At 17.5% G+C, this 24,564-nt stretch overlaps 1 protein-coding gene across 2 annotated transcripts in view; it reads left to right on the top strand.

Moving 5' to 3' along the window:
• The window catches only part of RanBPM (Ran-binding protein M), a 31,249-nt gene extending 13,906 nt beyond the window's left edge, over nt 1-17,343 (top strand). Inside the window, exons 4-9 of one of the 2 annotated variants that reach the window (XM_086915034.1) lie at nt 6,152-6,264; nt 6,600-7,028; nt 7,570-7,887; nt 9,947-10,130; nt 15,127-15,837; nt 16,716-17,343. In XM_086915034.1, coding sequence (XP_086771160.1) covers nt 6,152-6,264; nt 6,600-7,028; nt 7,570-7,887; nt 9,947-10,080 — 994 coding nt within the window. In that variant the 3' untranslated portion in view covers nt 10,081-10,130; nt 15,127-15,837; nt 16,716-17,343. Of the gene's footprint in view, nt 1-6,151; nt 6,265-6,599; nt 7,029-7,569; nt 7,888-9,946; nt 10,131-15,126 lie in introns of both variants that reach the window. The other variant, XM_086915035.1, reaches the window with a different exon arrangement.
• Nucleotides 17,344-24,564: the final 7,221 nt, after the last annotated feature.

Below are 24,564 nucleotides of genomic sequence, written 5' to 3'. Positions count from 1 at the left end.
TACAACTAATTTCCTTTGAAAAAAAATATGAATATTTTTATATTTTTTATAAAAAATAATATTATATTTTATAATAATAATTTTAAAATTAAACTAAAATGTTTTATAAGGTTTAAAAAAATAAACAAAGTAAAAAAAATATTGTAGAATTTTTGTATGTTAATTGCATCATGTTTAATCTTTTGCAAAAAATAATCTTTTTAATTTCTAAAAAAATTAATTTTTATTTTTGTAATACTTTTGATAACCTGAGTTATGTAAAAATCATTTAAAAATTATTGATAAAATTTAATTTTATTCATATTAAATATATAATGTACAATTTTTATTTAAATTTAATTTTTAATAGACACGTTTTTAAATTTGCTTTAGCTTTCGTATAAGTTTCAGTCATTTATTTACATAATCAATAAATAAAATAACATTTTTAAATATTTATTTGAAATTATGTAGTATTAATAATAAGTTCAATTAATTATTTGATTATACATTAATAATACTATTATATTATATTAATAATATCAATTATATTATAATTATTTATGCAAACGAATTCATTTTTTATTTTCTAATTGATTGAATTCTAATTTACACTTTCGTGAATTAATAAAAAATTGAAAAAACTTTGTCTTTTGCCTCAATTTAATATTATATATTTGCTTATAAATAAGTAATATATAGTACATGTATTAAAGAATAGAAATAAAATATTTTTTGAATAAATTAGAAATATAAAATGTATTATAAATACAATATACTGTATTTTGTATTATATATTGTATAAATACAATATAATGTAAATACATATAGTGAACTATGAATATAAAGAAAATTGCTTTGGATTGTTTTTTCTTTTTTTTTTTATTTTTAGAAATTTGTTTATAGTTAAAAAAACTTTTTTTAAAGATATTTTTTTAAAAATACTTTTTTTAAATAAAATTTATTAAAAAATTTTGTTTCATAGTTTAACAGCCTATAAGCAACGTGATTTTCAAAGAGTATAAAAAATGTATATCTTGAGTTAAACACCTAAAAGAATTTGATATTTGAATTTGTAATGATTAAAATTGATATTTGAATTTTGTTATAAACTAATTTTAACCAGAAATATAGAGTTTATATATAGATTATTATATATTATACATATTATTATATATAGTTTAAATATAGAGTGTTCGTTTCATATGAAAATGTTTATAAATATTTCATAAACTATGCTTGATACAGAAAAATATTTTAGATAAATTTTGTATGATTTGAGACATATGTAATGATACGTTTGACCTCGCGTTAACTTTAGAAAATCTTATAAAGATTTAATTTTTAACATTTCATTTTTTAAATAAGAATTTTTATTTAAAAATTTTTTTTATTTTTTTTTCTATTATTTTTTTATTATTTTTATTTTTAAAAATCTTTATTTTATAATAAGCAAATATATAATTATCATATAATATTAAGATATAAGATATTGAGCTAAATTTGATGAGCTATTTAGTTTAATGTTATTTGTTGTATACTGTATGATATCATTGTTTATATGATTTTTTTGCGCAATTTATTTTGTATGTTCATTCTATATTTTTTTTTTTATCACTGATAAAATTTTGATTTAATTGGATAACATATAACTTTTTTTGGATGACGTGCAAGTTTTCACTTTTTATATAATAAATTAAATAAAACTAATTTTATTATTTATTGTATTGTGAAAACTATTTTTTAATAAATAAATGATATTAAGTCTAAATTATTTCTTATACTGATTGTTGAAATTTAGAAAACTGAAATAGTATATAAAAGTTAAAATTGTAATATTATAATGTCAATACATTAAATAAATAAAGAATAAACTACGCAGAAAAATCGTTATTTGAAACAATAACATGTGTAATGTATATCGAATGCTAATACTGACAACTTATAGAATTTTTTTTTATTAATTCATGCAAAATATACATATGAATATTAATTAAAAATATGATTTGATATTAGTTATAAGAATATTTAATGAAAAATATTTAATTTAAACTATAATGATTTTTACATCTTTTTTCAAAATTATAAAATATATATCATCACGATCAAATATGTCTTTCTTAATATATTTATATATATTTTTTTCTATGTTATGTTATAGTAGTTTTCAAACTATTTATATATTTCTTAATAAATCCATTATATATTTGAAATAATATTACTTTTGTGTTTCACAATATTATTCTATAAGAAGTATGAAAAATCATTCAATGATATGAAAAATTCTTCAATCCAGTAATTCAAAAAATTATGAAATTCTGAGTTTATGTAACTATTTAATATAATATATATTTTTCTGTTCAAATTAATAATAATGGTTAAAATAAGCTTTACAAATTCTTAAAAAAAGCTTTAAAAAAATATTTTATTTTATTTACAAAATATAAAAGATAAAGAAATTTTAAAGCAAATATTATTTATTTTAATTAAATTTATCAAATAATAAAATTATTTTAGAATTAATTAGATTTATAAGTTATATAAGTAATTATAAACGAACGAATAATAATTTTTTTTAAAATATATTCTTTAAGGAAAATTTTTGTTAGTTCGAATAGTTCTGATACAATATCATTCATTTTTAAATATAAATAATATCTATTATTTTTATTAAGTAAATTAAGTGTTAAATATTCGATTATAATATCTAATTTAACCTAATTATTTCTCGACAATTGAAAAATTTTTTTATTCTCTTACATAATAAATTTTTACATTCGCTATATGATAAAATATTATATTGTTAATAAATTTTCTATTTTCTAAATGTTTTATAAATTACATATTGAAATGAATAATCTAGTTAACATATGTATTAATTAACATATATTAATTAATATATATATGTTAACATAGTTTTAACATAGTTAACATGTATAGGCAATTATTTTTTTTTTTCATAAATTTGTTTCGTGATTTCGTTTGATATTTTATATTTTGAATATTTTCAGTAAATTGTCAATTTTGTTGTTAATTGAACTATTACTTTAAATATTAAATGTATCTAACCAAATAAATTAAAAATTTATTAAAAATAGCAATAAATAATAAATAACCATATAAATTAAAAATAGCACTAAATAGTTAAAATACTTTAGCCTTATAAAAAAAAAATCAAAATAATATGATTTTTTATCATAATATTATGCATGACAAAAATTATGTGAAATTAATTGAGAAATTTATTACAATCACTATATTCAATAAATTATTTTTTTATTATATTTTATATTTAATATATAAAAAATGATTATATTTTTTTATAATATGTACAAATATTATTAATTTTTTATTCAAATTTTTTTTTAAAGTATACTATAATAGAAAAGAGTTGAATTTATGAGATGATTTAATATTGAATTTAATATTAAATTAAAATATAAATTATTAAATATATATATATATATATATATATATATATATAATATTATAATATTAAAAAAAATATAATATTGTTTCATAATTATTTAAACCGTTGCGCCGATTAAAATTATTTTATTTTACATAAATAAAAATTTATTTACATAAAAGAATTTTAAATAATAAGAAAAATTTTTGCTTATAATTATTTTATATAATTGTATTATTTTTGCACATAATTTTTTTTTCTAATTATTTAAACTTCATTCACAAATTGCTTATTAAATCTTATAAATTTGATCAATTAGAAAAAGATAGAACGTAAGCAAATAAAAATAAAACAAAAATTGAAACATATTAGCATGTATATCATAAATTATATTAATTATTTATAAATTATTCATAAATTCATAAAAATCTGATTGCTAATTGAGTATTTAAATTTCTCATAAACTTGTTCATCAATTAAACTAGCAGAAAGTAAAGTAGATATAAAATTTCTAAACAATAGAAGTATATAAGAAAACATTGGATTACAGTTTAATAATTGCAAAACCATAAAAAAAAAAATACCTAAAAAAGCTGTAGTAAAGCCAATCTAAATGTATGACGCAATTATTAAATTGCATATATTTTTGTACAAAATGAAAATTTATTATAATTATAATATTATAAGCTAGGTAGTTAACCAATCTATCACAGAATATTATCTATTAAATCTTGATTACTTGTTATTAGAGAAGTTTCTTAACTATAGCTAATTATGAATTACATCATGCCTATTATTTTTGGTTAGAAAAATTTTATTCAATAGCAAGTATATGTTTAAAAATGAAGTAGTTCATATATTTCGAAAAACATAGAATCTATTCTGTAATTTTTATGGATATTCAAATTTTTGATTATATAATATACAAGCCTCTTTAAAAATTTCAAATCATTTTGTTATAGAATAAATGAGTTATATATATAATGAAAGCTACTCTAATATGTCTGATATAATAATGTTACAGGATTTATTTATTATATTAATTATATATATATATATATTTTATATTCCACTTATTTCCCATAAGTGGAAGATGTTCAGATAATCATATAATGTTAATAGTATAATGTTAACATATTCATGGAATATTTTTTGGGAATCAAAAAAAATATAAAAATTAATATCTATTATAATAAACAAAAATGTCAATTCAAGTTTATTTATTAAGTTATAATTTAAGTTTATATTAGATGATTAAAATAGATTTATCTTCGTTATATTATCGCGTTATCTTGTTTCATCGTCTTGTTTTATTTAACACAAACTTATATTGTTAATAAATAAGCTTCAATTAATATTTTTGTATAGTAAATTTTGTTTGTTTTCATTTTTAAAATCGATCTTTCAAAGATGTTCTATATGTCCCAAATTTGCCATTTGTTCAACATTTTGAGACATTTTATATATTAAACCTAAATATATTCTCAAAATTTCATATTTTTTTAAAATCTTGAATTGAAAGAAATTTCTTTATATATTAAACCTAAATATATTCTCAGAATTTCATAATTTTTTTAAATCCTGAATTGAAAGAAATTTCTTTTAAGTAAATCATAATTTTTTTTTTCACAAATTGTAATGTATTTATCAGAAATGAAAAATAAATATATAAATATATTTATTATAATTAAAGATAAGATAAGAAATGTTTTAACATTACATATATATATTTCTTTATTTATCTGCAATAAAAAGAATTATCTGACTTGGTTTCATATTATATTTCGAACAAATAATATAATTGTATATGTAATATAATTTAAGATTTGATATATTATTAATATATCTATTATAATCATTTTATTTTATTTTTAAAGCATTATCTAGGAAATTCTAGATTTACATAATAATATAAATATATTTATTCTTATTGTTGTTAAATTCTAATAAATTTGTAATTGTTTGAAATTATATAAATCACATATTTTTTCAATGATTTCCAGAAGTTTTTATGAACTATATTTTCACATATATTTAAATTTTTTTTAAGATTTTCAATTTGAAACAGAAAATCTTTGAATTAAATCATTATGTGTACAATGATCGTGATGAAATATTACATTCTTCTCAATTATTAATTAGCACATTTTCATTTGAATATAAAATTTATTATATTTTTTTATTATAAAAATTCTATTAACTAACATATTTTCATTTACATATAAAATTTATTATTATAAATAAATATAAATATCTTTACTAATTCAATACAATAAATTAATATCAAGATTGTTCGATTTCTAAATTGTAATATATGGATATTTTCATATTTTAATACTGTTTTACATGTTATTGTTTGAGAAATTCATTTTTGTAAATCTAATATTAAGAAGTTCTATTAAAATAAATTTTATTTATTTTTGTTTAAATAAATCATTTAGCTGATTACTCAATTTTATTACATTCTTTTATATATATATATATATATATATATATATATATATATATATATATATATAAAAAATGTATATATTGGATATATTGGATAAACGATGCTTTAATAAATTATTTATATTTTCAATTGAATTTTGTGATCAGTTCTTTTAAAAAGATAATTAAAATAATTCAAATAAAAATTTTTATTATTTCGAATACATACAATAAAAAAAAATAAAAAAAATAATTTTTTATTTGAAAAATTTTTATTGTTTCTTATGTAATAAATTTTAGACATTTTTTATTATTTATTTTTTATTTTTTCAGAATGGTGTCAACATATTTAGTCCATCACGGTTATTGTGCTACTGCCGAGGCATTTGCCAATAGTACTGGTCAAGGATTTGAAGAAGATCTTAATTCCATTAAAAATAGACAAAGTAAGTATATAATAATCATTTTCGATATTTTTTATCAATTTATGTAATTAAGAAAATAATTGCATTGAACTAATGAATTGAATATTTGTTATTAAAACTATTTAATAGAATAAATTTATTGTGACATAATAAGTAAAATATATTTTAAAAATATATTTAATACATTTTAAAAATTAATTATACTAAAATTTTATAATACAAAATAATTTAAAAAAATAAAAAATTCTATTTTATTAAAAATTATCAAAATAATTATATATATTATGTATTTTTATATATTATTAATTATATATATAAAATATTATATATAATATATATAACGTCTTTTATTACAGAAATTTTGAAATTGGTATTGGCAGGCAGAATGGGGGAAGCAATAGAATTAACAAGTCGACTGTATCCAGGTCTCCTCGAACGAGATCCAAATCTTCTTTTTGCTCTTAAGTGTCGACAATTTGTTGAAATGGTGAATGGTAGTGATTCCGAAATTACTCAAAATTCCAATATTAATCAAACTAGTGTTATACAGTCTACGAAGGCTTATACGAAATCCTCAGTGAATAGCAATATTGAGGAAATGAATATGAACAACGCTATGAATGGTTCTACCGAACAACAATTAGTTAATGGACAAATTGAAAATGATGTAGATATGGAAGAAAATGTCATAAATGGCATGAAAAATAATACTGAAAATGGTTATCAAAATAATGATTTGAATACTAATGGATACAAATGTCAAAATGGAGAAGATGTCGACATGGGTGAGATATTATTGAGTTATTTTTTATTAATCGCGTTTATTAAATTGTTAGAAAAAATTAAGAAGTGATAAATTCTTCGAGAAATCGAGATAGAATAAGAACTCTCTAGAATAATCTGAAACTTCACAAAATAATTCTTTTAAACAATGCGTTTGTTATTTGTAACAGTATTTATTTCTCTTCTAATTTGAATACTTATTTCAAATTAAATTAATTAATGATTCAAAGAGAAAAGAATTAAATAAAAAGATATTATTCTAAATATATACGACTTTTAAATTTAATCAATGTTTTCATTTCCTTCATTAATAAATCAAAAAAATCTCTATAATATTTTATTTATCCTTCTATTTTAACAATTATAAGAATTTTTAAGAATTTATATTTATCTAGAATATTATTTGATAAATGATGATATAAATATTCAATTATTTGTGAAATATTTATTTATTATAATAAATAATTTTAAATAGAAATTTTTAATATTATTTAAAATATAATTTTAGAATGATTTCTAAAATAAATTTTGATATGTCACTAGAAACCAACAATGTTAGTCAAATTCAACAACAAAATGGTAATTGTAATATGGAGAATATATCAAATAAGAATAACAAGAAACAACTTTGTGGCGGTGATAAACAGGCAATTGAAAAGATGTTGGAATTTGGAAGACAATTATATTCCCAATCGATACATTTGCGACAACAACACGGAAAAAATGAAAGCAATAAAAAGATGCTTCAAGATGCATTCAGCCTTCTAGCTTATGCAAATCCATGGAATTCACCAGTTGGTTGGCAACTCGATCCTCAACAAAGGGAAACTGTTTGTGCAAGACTTAATTCTGCCATACTCGGTAAGCGCATCACTGTAATACTTATTTGCATATTATATTTATATAACATAGAAGAAAAAGAGGGATTATATAATAAAATAAAATAAAATTATGAGATTATTTGCAAAATTATTGCTTATATTTATTTAATTATTGTTTTCATGGTTTAAAATTTAAAAATTTACATTTTATTACAATATATTACAATTTTTAAAATGAAATTAAATATAAATAAAAATATTTAATCAAAAATATAATTATTAATTAAATTTAAAAAATAAATATCAAATAATTTGTTTACTTTTTTATTTTTTATTTAGGATAGCAATACTGATGAATATTGAAATTTTGAAATTTTATAAGATAGCAATTATTTACTGTTATATGTTTGAGTAAAAAATATGTTGAGTAAAAAAGTAAAATTATATTTAAATAAATATTTTTTATATTAAATTAATTTGATATTCATATTTTTATTTCTAATTAATCAATTTTTTAATAATTTTTTTATAATAAATTTTTTAATAATAAAATTCAAATTATAATAAATCTTCTGATGAAATGATTTCTTACTTAGATCTTAATAATTATTTATTTTATTAAATAAAATTATTTTATTGAATTATCATTCAATCATTCTAATTTGAATATCTTATTATTATTTATATTTTATCTATTATTTTCTAATGTTTTTAATTTAATATTTTTGTAATTTTTAAGTTCTATTATTTTAATCATATATGAAATTATTTGATTATTTTATTTCTAATTTTTCGGTTTTTTAAATTCTAAAAAACTATTTGATTATTCACAATTTAAAATTTTTATTAATAATAATCAATTTCTATTAATTTACTATCAATTCTTTTAATTTGATTATATTGTATTACATTTAGTCTATAATTTTCAATTTATATTCAAATATTATTATATAATTTATATTAATTATTTTATCAAATTATTTTTCTATATATTTTGTAATCTATATGAATATAAATATTTTATAGTAATAATTTAACTATTTTATTAGACTATAGATATGATCATTCTATTTTTATTATATTATAATAAAAAATATTTATTAAAATATTTATTATAATATTATTTTATTATAATTTATTTTCTTGTTGGATTATATTTTATCCATTTTTATCTTAAAAGACTAGTAAAATTATAAAAAAAATATTTCATTTAATATAAATAGATTTAATATAAATACAATAATAATTGGATATATATTCAATTTTGTTTCCTTCTTGAAATTATATAATTTTTTAAAAATGAAGAATAATAATTTTTCACGAGTAATTCATTGAAATAATTTTATCATTTACAATATTTACTTTACTGTTAAATATTAAACAATATTTTGATTAAAAATTATAATATTGCAAAAAGGATTATAATCTTGTAATATAAATAACATGTGAATAATATTAATACTCCTTTGTTCATGTTTTCTTATAATATGTCTTTCATATAATAAATTTTAAAAAATTTCAATTAAACTAATAATTTTTTTGTTAAAAATAGATTAATATTTCTCATAGATAACAAATTACTGGCATATTATAATTAAGAAAGAAACAAATTATATATTGTTTCGAATTAATTAATTTTTATTTTTAAAAATATTTCAATATTATCTAAAATAAAAAAAGATATTTTTTCAAGTAGTCTATCTTGTTTGTATTTTGTAGTTTATATAACTATAAATTTTTATTACTATATATTTATTAACATTTAGAAAACATAACATATATACTAACATATATACCTATATTTAAATATAATTATGATTTAAATTATAAGATTTATAATTTCAAAATATAGTGAATTTTATAGTGAATATATTAATAATATAGTAATATTTGAAAATATAAAATTCTTACAAAAATTCTTTAATTTTTTCATCAATAGTTGAATATTCATATTTATTTACATACTATTTTTAAGAAAAAAAATATATGTATATATTATTTTTATTTCTTTAAATAATCTAATTTTATAATTGAAAAACATTCTATATTTTATTTTATATTTATATTTTATAATAATATGGAAAATCATATACTTTTAGAATCGAGTAATTTACCCCGACGACCACCTTTGGAAGTGGCCGCGTCTCATGCAAGAGAACTGGTACGATTGATGTCTCATGCTGGTCTTGGGGCATGCGGTTTCGCGGTCGTAGACAATATCATTCAATATTGACGATGCCTACCCCTGCTGCCACGTCTGCTTCTTCTGCCGGCTCGAGTTTGGTTAGTAATTTTCTTATGCGTACATTACGCATCGATTAGGAGAAGCTGGGGATAGTTGATACCCGCATTATCATATGTTATAGAAATTGCCCTATAACATAATCGCGGTTTGTAGTCTTATAATTCTATATCATCGAGAAAAAAGAAAAAATGAAGCAGAAGTCATTTTTAATATAATAAAATCAGTATCTTTGTAATAAGAAGAGGATCATATATTATAGTTTATACAAATGTTTAATTTTATTTATTTTATTTTTGCTGATAATAGAATATTTGTTCTCTGTAAATTGAATAAAGCATTTTGATTTTCGATCATTGATCTGATTTTGATCATTTCAAAAATCAGTTCTTTTCACTGATTTTTATCTTATTTTATTTTCATTCTTATTCTGTCATGTTTTCTAATTGAATTGATTCTTTATTTTTTGTGATGGTTTTTGCAAACAATTTGTGATATTTTATTGAACATGATATCTTTTTTATTTTATTACAATTTTCTTTTGTAATTAAGACACAGTTTTCATACAACATTCAAACATTAAAATACATAAAAAAAAAAAAAATGAACGTTGCATCCATCTTTTAACATATCATAGCATTATGTTGTAAAAGAAAAAAAATAAATAGATGTAGTTCATATAACAGCTTCAATGTCTTACAAAATAATGCAGATGTTAAAAAATGGATATTATGTTTTTTAATGACGTTTTTTTAATGATCTCTAAAAATTACTATTAAAATACTATTAATATTATTTCTTGTTGATTAAATTGATTCAAATAACAATCTACTATGTTTTGTTTCTTGAAGTTTTGTAATAAAGTTTTTGAATGACAATAATAAATTTATGTTTGTAAATTGTTATAATTGACATTGTTATTATTATGTGTATATGAAAAGAAGCTGATTATAATTATAAATCATGTAATTTTATCATATGTGATGATTTGTGAAAATTACTGAATTAATATTTTTAATGTATCAATTATCCCTAAATTCTTAACCGATAAGAAGATTTTTGCATATTTGTATAATTTTTATTCCCTTTATAGATAATGATTCATTTAATCATCCACATAATTTATGATCATTTATATCCATCTTGTAATGAGAATGAAAGAGTGCATGGCTCTTTAGTTGAGATCATTATGTAATCTAGTTTTTAATTCTTCTAATATAATTGTCACATATTTGACTTTATATATATTTTTCTAAAATTTTATGAGGTTTTAAAATACAATATTGTCTTATTAAATCTTTTAATACTTTAATGTAGTATTATTTTATATTTTTATATGTAAGAGAAATCAAAATTGCATTTTTTTTTTAATTTTCTATATTCATAAGTGCATAGTTGCAATTAGAAATTAAAATATATAAATATGAAATTTTTTTACATGAATTAGTTTTATCTCTGTACCTGCGATAATAATGCAATACAATATAAATATAATATAAATATAATTTTGTAATTAAATGCTTTATGAAATTTTTTTCTCTTGAAGAAATTGTATCAGTTAGTAAATTTTGATTGTGAGAAATTTTTAATTCGTATAAATAAAGTTATTCCAATATTCAACATTAAAGAATGAATTTTGAAACATTATGTTATATTTTCAAAATTATATATTTCTAGTTTTTTTCTAATATTTTATTTATATAGTATTATATATATTTTTTATTAATTATCATATAATTAACTGATTATAAGAAATTGTGAATGCTTTTTTCAAAATTTCATCTATATTTTGTTATATAATTTTTTATTAATTTTTACAATACTTATTATATAAAAGATAGTTTAAAGTATATTTTAACGATTAAGTTTTAAATTTTATTTATTTTATTAGTTTTTTAATTTCATATTAATCATTACATTTACATTTAACTTTTCTAAACGAGTATTAGAAAAAAACTAAATTTAAATAAGTTAAAACAATTTTTTTATGAATTATCAATTAGTTAAAATGTTCAAATTATTCTTATTAATTATTATTTTGATTAAAGATAAAAAATTTTTAAGATTTTGATTTTGCTTTTTTATTGTGTTATAGTTTGTTATATTGATGAAAATAAAATAATTTTTCTGTTACAAAACGAAATCATTATTATATACCTACATATTAGAAATTAAAATTATATTTTTTTAAATTTTATGTAAAAAAAAAACAAAAAAAGAATAATATAATATAACAATATAATATATTATAACAACAGAAATAATATATTATAACAATAGAAATACTTTAATAAATATGTTATCGTAGATAACATATAATAACTCTCTCTATAAATATTTATATTTGAATATTAAAATAAAAATAGTATTAATAGATATTAATAAATTTAATTTTAATAAAATAAAATCATTTCTAACAAAATTTTAATAAATAAATATGAATTTATGAAAATCAATGATTTCTAGACTAGATCTTTTTACGTACAATAATGATATAATATAATATAATATAATATAATAATATAATATAATATAATACAATATAATATAATATAATACAATGTAATATAATATAATACAATACAATAATATAATATAATATAATATAATATAATATAATATAATATAATATAATATAATATAATAATATAATAATAATAATATAATAAAATATATATCTAATGATAATATTATTACATAATAATATAATTTATTAATAAATAAATCAGAATATATTACACATTAAAAAAATAGAAAAGAATAATTTTTGCTTAATTAATATAAATATTTTTTGAAAAAATGTGATTTTTCGTTTTAAATTATAATATGAATATAAATGAATGAATATTTATATGAATGAAATTTTCAAATTCATTGTTATATAAGTATATTGAAACTATTATTAATGTAATAATGATGCTATATTGTCAATGTTTATATTAACCATAGTTTTTTATAAATATTTTCCATAAAATTTCATAAAATTGTTTTTTCATGAATGTTTTTATATTAATATTAAAGATATTATTTATTATATATATATAATATTTCATAAATTACTGAAAAACAAATTATTTTAATATTGATATCTTATATTGTAATAAATCAGTTTCTATATTTAATATTTAATTTTAAAATGTTTAATAGTTAAATCAACTTCTCAGATTGAATACAGATTAAATATGATGAAATATTTACAAAGTTTAGCTTGTTAATAACAGATGATTATTGAAATTATTTGATGAAATTAAAAAAATCATATTGTATGTGATTCGGTATTTTCGGACGTTTTCAATAATTTTAAGAATTTTGAATGATAAAAAGATTATATCATTATAAATGGAAATTATTTTTAATAATTTGATTAAATAAATTTTAAGAAATTAATTTTCTATGTTATTCGATATGTTTATATTTTGAAAAGGAAAAGTTTTTGGATTTATGTTTACATTATCTTTTTTCAATATCGAAATTTGGCTATATTTTTGAAAATTGAAAGTTATTATTCATTTGAAAATTAATTATGATATAGTATTTAAATGAATAATATTAGCTTTTTCAAATTAAATATATTCGTGAGATATTTTAAAGGATCGATTCTAACTAAAACAAAATGTTATATAAAATAAAAGTAAATAATAAAAATATCAATTAAGGTTTATTTATTAAGTTACAAATAACTTAAGTTTGTATTAAATAAATCAAAATGTAGATAGATTTAATTTCTTCACATTGTGAGGTTTTATATTCTCTCTATTTTGTTTCATCTAACATAAATTATTTATATTATTTTATATCTAATAAATAAAAATCTAATAAATAAAAGTCTTAACTGATATTTTTATTAATAACTTTTAGAATTGTTTATGTTTGTTTTAGTCTTTAAATTTTTTAGAGTCGCACGAATATATTAATATATGAATGCAAAATCCATCATTGTTTTTATTTTTGTTTATAAACTAAATTATTTTGTTTATAAACTGTTTATACTTGTTTATAAACTATTTATTTATTTATTAAAAAACTACTATATTGATTAATCTTTCATATTTAATTTTTAAATTTATAAAAAAGATAAAAATGTGATTGCAAATATAAATTTTAATATTTTATAAAAATAAATTAAAGTAAAATTTAATATTCTAAAGCAAAAAAAATCGAATCATTAATGGGTTTCTCAAAAGACAAATTAATCAATTTTAATTTCTATATATTTTTCAATATCATCATCATCATCACTTGAATGCATACTTTTTAATTTAGAAAAAAATTATTTAATTTAATAAATTTACTATGTATGATAAGAAAATATAAATAAAAAATATAAATTATGTAAAATAATTTAAATTTCAAGATATACTAAAAAATAATAAATATCTGGAATCTATAATTTTTTTTCTATTTTTCAATTCATAAATTTAAACGATGTAGTTTACTTAGTTTTAATTAAATTTATTTTAGTATTTTTTATAATATTATAAAAAAAATATTTTTATTCAACATATATATATAAATAATAATATCTTTATTTTAATTGTTCATATTAACTATTTTTCTTAAATTTTAAAAACTGATTTATTTCACATTTAATCTCTATCAAATTATTTTAAATAAAATAATTAAATTATTAAAAATCTGAATCTTACAAATCATCTTCAAATTCATTCTTTAATAAATTAAACATCAATTCCTGTTGATGTAAGTATATATAGTAAAATTAGTTTTTAATATTTGTCTATTTGATTTTAATTATTATTATCAATTAAAATTTTATTTCATTTGATATTGAATCATAAGATGTAAATAATAAATAATATGATGATATGAAATAATAAAAAATAATTTCACATTTAGCTGGGATCGCTCTGATATCAAATATTTTTCATAAAGTGAAAATTATATGGTTAAATACATTTAATTTCTTATAATTATATGCTAATGAAAAATTTATAACTAATTTATATCGGAAAAATTGAATATAGTTTCAAATTATATCAGAAATACGTATATTTATATTATTTTTTTTTTTTGTTTTAGGATGTGGAGACGGAACGTGGAGCAGATTATATTTTTGCAGCAACAACTTCGCGACATCGCGTGCCTCTTTAGCTAGAGTTTAGCAATTGGCTCTCTAGCTCAATCTTACATTGATACACAAGAGTATAATATAATACACATATACAAGACCTATCAAAAGTACTCGATGTTACAGCAAAGAGAATGAAAATAAGAATGATTGTTAACTTCAATGATTATTCAAGGATCATTGTATAGACATAATTTCAGTTTTCTAGAGCCAAAATATGAAAACTGATATATAATGAATTGAAGTATAGAAAAATCGATCTTAAAGATCATGAATGATGATAGGAAAAGGATGATAAATAATAAAAAGAGTCAAAGAATTAGATGGCGTTGATAGTTAAGAAACTTAAGAATAATATAAATACACTTTCGAAGTTGGAAGTGAGATTTTTTTGACTATAAGATGATTCTGAAGGCATTGATAATTGAAGATAAAGGAAACTTAGTGATGAGAATGCGAATAAACTTGAGGAGGATATCTACACCTGCCAAGACGACCCTTTTCTCGTTTTCTCTTTTTAGCCCTATAATTCATCATCATTTTGATATTTTTCCTTCGTTCTCATAATTGATCGCCATCAAGTTTCCGAGTTGTTTTTTGCAATGGGATGTGCTTTTGTATTTTCATCTAATTTATGATCATTAGACAATGAGAATCTCCAGGTGGGTTTCTAATCTCATTCATTTGATTTCCTCTATTTTGACATTTTATTTCAATTTTTTGTCGTTTGATATCACATTTGTTGCTCTTGTACTATTCAATTAAATCTAATTTTCTAAAATTTTAGACTAAATCTTTATTATATCAGTTACGTCACTTATAAATGTTTGATTGAAATATTAATTAAAAAATTTTAATTCCATTTAATATTCACAAATATTGTATTTCTAAATGAATTTTATTCTTAATGCATTGCCCCATTGTTCATTCTATTATTTTTATTAATATTTAACTTTTTTTTTTTACGAAATTTTTAATATTGTATTTCCTTTCGCATAACTGTTGACGACAGAGTAGCATTCCTTTTTTATCAAGAAAGTTTAACGAGAAAAGAGCTTCGTCAACATAAGTACGATTAATTAATTCTTCATCGATTATCCTGATAGCCTTTTTAATCGTATCATCAACGAGTCGATTTTTGTATCAATTGTTAGCTTTTAATGAAAATAAAAAAAATATGTAAAAAAAAAAAGGAGAAAAGAAGAAAGAAAACATAAAAGTCATACATAAAAAATAATATACAAATAAAAAAAGAATATTCTTCGATTATCTTTTCATTATTGTAAATTAAGATTAGAAATGGTATAAGAATCACGTTTCCGGTTCGATGATCGTTTTATTTTTATCTAATTTTCATAACAAGAAAGAAACTAATGCGTGAAGAAGTAATAATCCAAAACTTTAAATCATTTTCTTTTCTTTTTTTTATTCGTTTTTTTTCTCTTCTTTAATTGCCTTATAAATATTTATTAATAGTTCCGAATTGTAATAACCGATTAATGATCGTTAAGTATTTTCGTTTCGATTTTACTCGTCTTAGGTTCGATTGGATAAGTAAAAGAAAAGGAGCAAGAAAAAAATTGTGTATTAGTGATATGTACCATGTGATTACAAGAGATACTTTATAAAAAAAGAAAAATAAAAATAACGAAGAAAAGTATGTTAAATTGTCGAGCAAAATCAATAAAAAAAAGAAAATAGAAATGAAGAAATATATGATCCTGAATGATTGTAAGTATCGAAAACTATGGCAGTTATACAGTGAAAATTAATAAAAGTTGTATAATTACATAGAACGTTGTAAAATATGCGGTATTTTATATATTTCTTTTTAACAGTTAATTTAATTAAAATATTTTGTGTTAAAATATTAAAAAAGTATCAGTAATTCAATACTTTAACAAAAATTATTTTTGAATAGAAAAGAATAATATTTCAGCATTTGATAGCATTTTCAAAACAATTGTTTAATTGTATGAAAATAAAATTTAATTTAGAGTCAATAAGTCATTTTAAATTTAAGTTTGCGAAAAATTGTTGAAAATTTTTATACTTAACATAATGTTAAAACTTAGATCTAAATTAAAATGGTTGTTCTCTCGAATGCATAGGTTGTATACTTAAATCGATTAACACAATTCAATAAAGATGACATTTTATAATAAAAATTATATAGAATTTCTTAATTTGTCATTTCTTAATTTAATTTATATTTTTCGATATTGAAACAAAATTAATTATTTCGTTAAAATTAGAATTGCACTAAAATTTTTTTTAACATTACAAAAAGGGAAACAAAAGATACACATAAGGACTTTACTTAAATCGATAATAAATTTTAATAATTATTAATAAGTGAACGAAAGAAGGATCTTTGGCTATGAAAAGAGGGAACGATTATAAAAGTTTATATAAAAAAGAATAGTAGAAAATGGAATAAGAAAGATATAACAAAATATAATATAATAATAATATTAACAACTACGATGAAGATTCAAAAGAAACACTCAATTAAATTGAAAAGCTGAAGAAAAAAATTAAATAAATCAATTAATAACTATCAAATCAATAAATAACTATAAATATATATATATATATACGTATATGTATATATAGTTAATATATATATAAATATATATATATATATTGTGAAACAATCTTGTATTCTATCATAAGTAATTGTTTTTTATATGCGACATAGTATATTATATTATTATGTAATACATGATACATATGTACATGTAAACATATGTATGCATACATGCAAAAGTATATAAACATGTATATGTGTATAAATAAAAAAAAAGGAAAAAAACGAAAGAATTAATATCGTATGAATTAATAATGAACGCGTGAGATTTCAAAGAAAAAATTTTGTTATTCATTTTTATATGTGTGTGTATATATATGTATAGAGTACACATATCCTCGTGTATTGTATACATGTGCGTGCACATTCATTTCGTTCTACATGCATATATACAGACATGAGGAACGATTAAAAAAACGAGTGATCTCGAGAATGAAAGAAAGCAAGAGAGAAAGAATGAGAGACTGTGTCTGACTGAATTTATTGATTCGGAATGATCGCTAAAAGAATAAAAAATATAATTTATCGATTTTTAGTGTTAAACGTTTTCTGTACTATAGATAGAGCGAATATCTTGCGAATAATACAGTATGATTTGGAGACATTATTCATTGAATTTTGTTTTTGTCATTCATTGCAATAGAAACCCTGTATTTTTTTTATCTAAAGTTACTTTTATCAGAAAATAGAAATATTTTTATCATTATAGTAGAAATATTTTATGATCATTTTTTTATTTTTTAAATTATAAAAAATATTAATTTATATGAAAATGATATTATTATTTTTTCTTTTTAAAACAATAGTATTTTATTATTAACTCCGAATCAATATGAATAGAATTAACATTATTTTATTAAGAATTGACTGATTTTTACTATAATTAATTTAATTTACTTATCGACGTTAATCTTTGTGCGTCTTTATCGTATTTTTCTTTGAAAGTAAATATATATGTATTTTATTTAGTAAAAAATATAAATGTATACATAATATTTATATTAATTTTTATAATATTTAAATTAAGAATTTTATTAATTTTTATTATTTTTATTTTTTATTTTCTTTTTTTTTTTATTATTATAATTGAAGATTTCTATATTATCCATTATATATTTTATCTAATTGATATGACCAATATTCGTTTATACCGATATAGTTAAATTACCACATGTTGGTCATCATGTAAACATTACATTTTCTAAACAACTATTTATAATTGAAGTTCATTTTAGAGAATCATTAAGTTTTTATCTATGTTTTGTATTTATCAAGAGTTTATAAATAGAGTTATATATCTTTAAAAATGTGTATTATTAATATATACAAATTTGACATATGTAATACAACGAGTCAGCAAATATTATAAATGAAGTTTATAATAATAATAATGAAGTATAGGTGCAGAGATATAAAATAGATGAAATTACAAGCTAGATATAAGATCTCTTATAACATAATATATAATGCATTTTTTTATCCTATGATTTGAAGACTGTAGAGCTGCTTTATCATTTGAATGTCACTTCCAATATTATCGATTCAACGCAGAATAAGACTGCAATATTCGTAGTGGCTAGAATTAAAATTACATTTTAATATGAAATTACAAATAAAATTTACAATGGATAGTCTTGTATACTTAAACATAGTATAAAATTTCATATTAAAATGTATATATTCTTATATTTAGAAATTATTATAAAAGAATTGGCTGAAACGATGATTTTATATAAAAAATATGTTTTTAATTTTTTTATATACTTATCTCGAATTTAATATATTATAATTGCAAAAATAAGTTTTTTTTTTTTGAAAATATTAATCTAAAAAATATAATTTTTTACATACAATAACTTAAGGACTCTTTATAGTTATCTATTAATTTAAAAAATTAATTTTATTAATTAAAAATTGAGTACATTTTCTTAAATAAAATATTTTTAATATTTGATCAAATATTTAAAATAATTGAAATTTATATGATATTATATACCAAGTGGTTATGTATAACTAAGTGTCATCTTGATTGGATTAATTTATTTTATTTTATTATTTTAATTTTGATTGAATAAATTTTATGACATCAATTTTGGATGAAATTGCAGAAAAGTTATTTCGTTTCCTTTTTGAAATATTTATAAAAAAATTGTTTTAATTTTATTATTATTATAAAATTTTGTCTATACATATATGCCCTTATAAAGCAAAGATAATACTATTTATTTATTCGTTTTATACATTTTGCAACGGCGTCCAAAATGTATAATGGATCGATTAAAAAGCTAGTTTTTCATGAATTATGATGGGTCATAGATTAAATCTAAAAACTGAATTTGATCTACCGAAAGCTAAAAATTAAACGTAAAATAATCTTTGTTGTAATTGAAATTACAACAAATAATATTAAAAATGATATTAACATTTATTATAATTTCGGCTATTTTAATTGATATAGAAATAATTATTTATTGTGAATAATTATAAAAGTTTTAAGTTATATTTTTTAAATCTTCGAAATTTGTAACGTTATATTAATTATTGCAGTTCAAACATAGAAATATTTCAGTTTAAAATTTAAACTAAAACGCATCATATCAATTTCATAAATGAATTATATTATGATCTCAGCATTTAAATAAAAGAGAAATCGCAAATTTCATTACTAAATATATCAATAAACTAGAAATTTATTCAAATTCTCAAACAACAATTTTCCTGTAAAATTACTTATAAATAAGAAGATTTAAAAAACAACATAATAGATGTTTCACATTGTTTTTCAAACAAGCATAGTTTTTAAAATAAGAAACGATGTACAAAGTCTAAAGAAGATATATATATATATAATGATGCTTGCATAAATAATACTACAGAATTAATCTCTATCAATTATAAAAACAATATTTGTTAATGGTTTGTTGTGTTAATGAAGCAATTAAGTTTTACAGTTTCGTTTGCTATCGTAATTCGAACATTAGTTTGTAAATTTTTTTAGAAGTTATTCGATTTTTTTTTTACATGACAAAGAAAAAAATATACAATTTAGAGAGAGCAAATGATAATGAAAGGAAAAGAATAATAATGAATCAAAGAAAATAAATATGATGAGATATTTATATATAAAGTCATAATATTATTATTATTATCAATTTAAAAACATTTTTATTATATTATATTTAGTTATATTTCCTCAATAAAATCGTAAAAATATGATAAAAATATTATCATATAAATATTTTTATAAAAAAAATCAAAATTATAAGAATTTAATTTTTCTTTAAATTAATGTTTAAATATTTTTGCTATTAAAAGAACCGAAATACATAATTGACTAATTATAAAATGATCGTCTTTTTGAAAACAATTGTCTGTTAGTTACAATCAATTATTTAATTATCATTAATAAAGACATTATTATATATATATATATATTTATATCATTATATCATAGTCTTTCACAAGAATCTAAAGATATTTGTACTGCAATTACTGCAATAAAAACTAAAATAGTAAAATTAAATTAAAAAAAAATGTTAAAATATAACAATTTATTATATAATGGATTATATAAATTTATTAATATAAATAATTACAAATAATATAAATATTAATAATTAGTGAACGCTATATTATTCTATATTATTATATAGAAAATTAAAATATTATTTTTCTCGTTACTTTCGTGATATCATCATTGATTTTTTTATTGAAACGATTGGTGTTGATTATTTCTCGTGTAGCCAATGCAGTAACAATATTGTCGATGCACTAATTTGTTTATATGCATAAAATAAATTGACAAAATAATTTATAAGTGGCAGTCAAATGCTGACAAATATATTGCTACGAATGTATACATATAACCAAAATTCTACAAAAAAGTAATCTTTTTTTGCAAATATTTCGGAAACTGATCGATAATTATATGTACAGAAAAAAATTGTTTAAAATATTAATTTTTACAATATATTAAAAAATCATTGAAATTAGTATTTTGAGGATAAACTTTTAAAAAGAATAATTAGATAATTTTTAATTAGAGAATAAATATATAATTTTCGATTATATAATTAAAAATATTCTAATAAAATTATATTAAATAAATTATTATAAGAAACAAATTTTTATAAAACAAATTTGATAATGTTTTCATTATACCATAGCAAAAAAATGAGCATAAATTTTTTTTTAATTAATAAATAAATGTTAAATAATTTTATTTAATAAAATTAATATACAAATCTTATTTTTGATCAAATTTTTTAATTTATATAATATAATACATAGAGTACATACATATATGGATGATACATATAGATACAACTATAAGTATATTTAAAATTATATTTTTATCTTTGTTTTCTTTACCAACTTCAATGATTGAATTGAATATAATTCATATACTCACCGCTTTAAATTGTAGAGGGCATACTAAACGTTTTGATTTTTTATGCAGTCGGTAATTTATTTTATATGATATGAAATTTCATAAGATGAAACCATAGAATCGTTTATGTTTATACTTCATTCATGACAAGGAACAGCCAATTCATTGGTGGAATTGTAGCTAATTCAATCTTTTGTGTACATTCTAAATGCGATATTAATTACTAATTAAATTTTTATATATTGAAATTAACTTTTAGTTTAGGCTGAATTTACAATGTCTAAGATTGTTGTAGTTTTATTAACTCTATCTTTTAAAATATTTCACTCAAAAGGAAATCAAAATTATGTTAAAATATTTATAATTTTATCATAAATTTATCATAAATTTTCAAAATTGGTAAATTTGAATTTTATTCATTGACAGATAAAAAAAATAGATAAGAAATTAATAATTTTTAAAAATGAACTTTAACTGAAAATTATATTTAATAAAATTACACATACAATTATGAACAATTACATATAATATAATTATAAACAGAATGCATTCTTAAAAGTTCAAAATTTATTTATTTAAATTAATTTAATTATTATTACAATATATATATATATAATTTATAATAAATATAATAAATTAATTCATTAAATTTTTTATATCTATAATACAAAAATCATAATTATATTTAATTTATTTAATTTTTCTAATATTATTTTGACTATTATAATATTTATTTATTGGAGAATAAACTGAAATATTGATCGACTGTAGATAAAAATATAATAGTTTGATAATGTTAATTATTGAGATATATAATATAAATATGTTTTATTTTTGTTAAATATGAAAATAATTAGTGCATGTATAGTTATATTTTGCATTTTTAAAATAATATTTTATGAAAATGTTATATATCATTCAATGTAATATATGCACATACTATAATCTTGAATGTAATTTATTTATTTTTGCATTAATCATTGAAGTGTTTTTTGAAAAATGATATTTATGATATTTGCTAAAACATGATACAAAATATAATATATATATTATAATATATAATATCAAACAACATTCTTATATTTTTCATATTTAAGAAAAAAATGAAGTGAAGAATTTAGAATATGTCAAATTATATCTTATTTTAAGATCATATATTATAATATATGTTTCGATTCATTTTAATATTACATTTTTTAAATATCAATTTCTTTTTAATAAAAATAATGAAATATAATATTAATAAATACTACGTTTTTATTTACATTTTATTTTCTTTTATGTGAAAACAATTTTTCATAACAATAGTTGTATAAATATAATATTTTATTTTTCTTATCTTACAATTTTTATGCTCACTTAATATATTATTTTTTTACTAAATAATAAAAAAAAATATAATATAAAATAATTTCAAAATCAATATTTTTCAAATATTGTAATTTTTTAAAATTTTAAGAAGTTTTAAAAAAATTGAAAAAAAAAACAAAAAATACTAAATTAGGAAAAATAGACATATTAAATTTGTGATTATAATTTTTCGCATGAAAAAATTAATTTAAATCTAATCAGAATTGTCTTTTCTTTCTTACTTATGTTATAATTGATTTATTTTATTAGAATTTATTTGTGATTTATTTGTAATGAAAGTATAAATGTAAAGGAATTAAAAAAAATTAAAAAGAATAATAATTATAATAAAAATTTATAATTACAAAATTCGCAGATAAAATGAGATGATATATAATGTATTTTTCTGTTTTCTTTATTTTTATGTTTTATTTAACGTAAACTTGAATAATTTATAATTTATAAAATATTTGCCTATAATTTAAAATATAATATTTAATAATATATCTGAATTAATAATATTTATATACCAATTTTCGTTTATGTTTGTTTTATCTTGAAGAATAGAAGTAGAACTTTTTGAAGAATTTCACGAATTTATTAACATCGTGTATGAATCTATAATTATTGAATATATATAATGTATTATATAAGAAGGAAATGCCGAACTCTTATTTAAAGATAAATTTTTATTTAAAGATATTTTTTAAGATATTTTTATTTATGATAAGAAAAAGATAAATTTCAACACTATTTTTTATTAGAATATTTTTAAGTATATTCTATTAAAATTAAATATAATAATTTTGTTTAAATGTAATGTAAATATTATTTAGTTAAAATTTTCTATTTTGTTTGTTCATTATATTGATTGTAATAATAATAATAATAATAATAATAATAATAATAATAATAATAATAAAATAATAACAACAAAATAAAATAATAAGATATCTGTTTTGTATCTTTAATATTTATTATAAAATAAAAATAATGGAATTAATTTCTTAAATTATATTTTGTACTTTAATTTTAATAATTTTATATTGTATTTATAAT

The sequence above is a fragment of the Apis florea genome, unplaced genomic scaffold (assembly GCF_048593485.1).
Source record: "Apis florea isolate Af1SG1 unplaced genomic scaffold, ASM4859348v1 contig_3758_pilon, whole genome shotgun sequence".
Classification (NCBI taxonomy): domain Eukaryota; kingdom Metazoa; phylum Arthropoda; class Insecta; order Hymenoptera; family Apidae; genus Apis; species Apis florea.
This window is presented reverse-complemented; position numbering and strand designations above follow the sequence as displayed.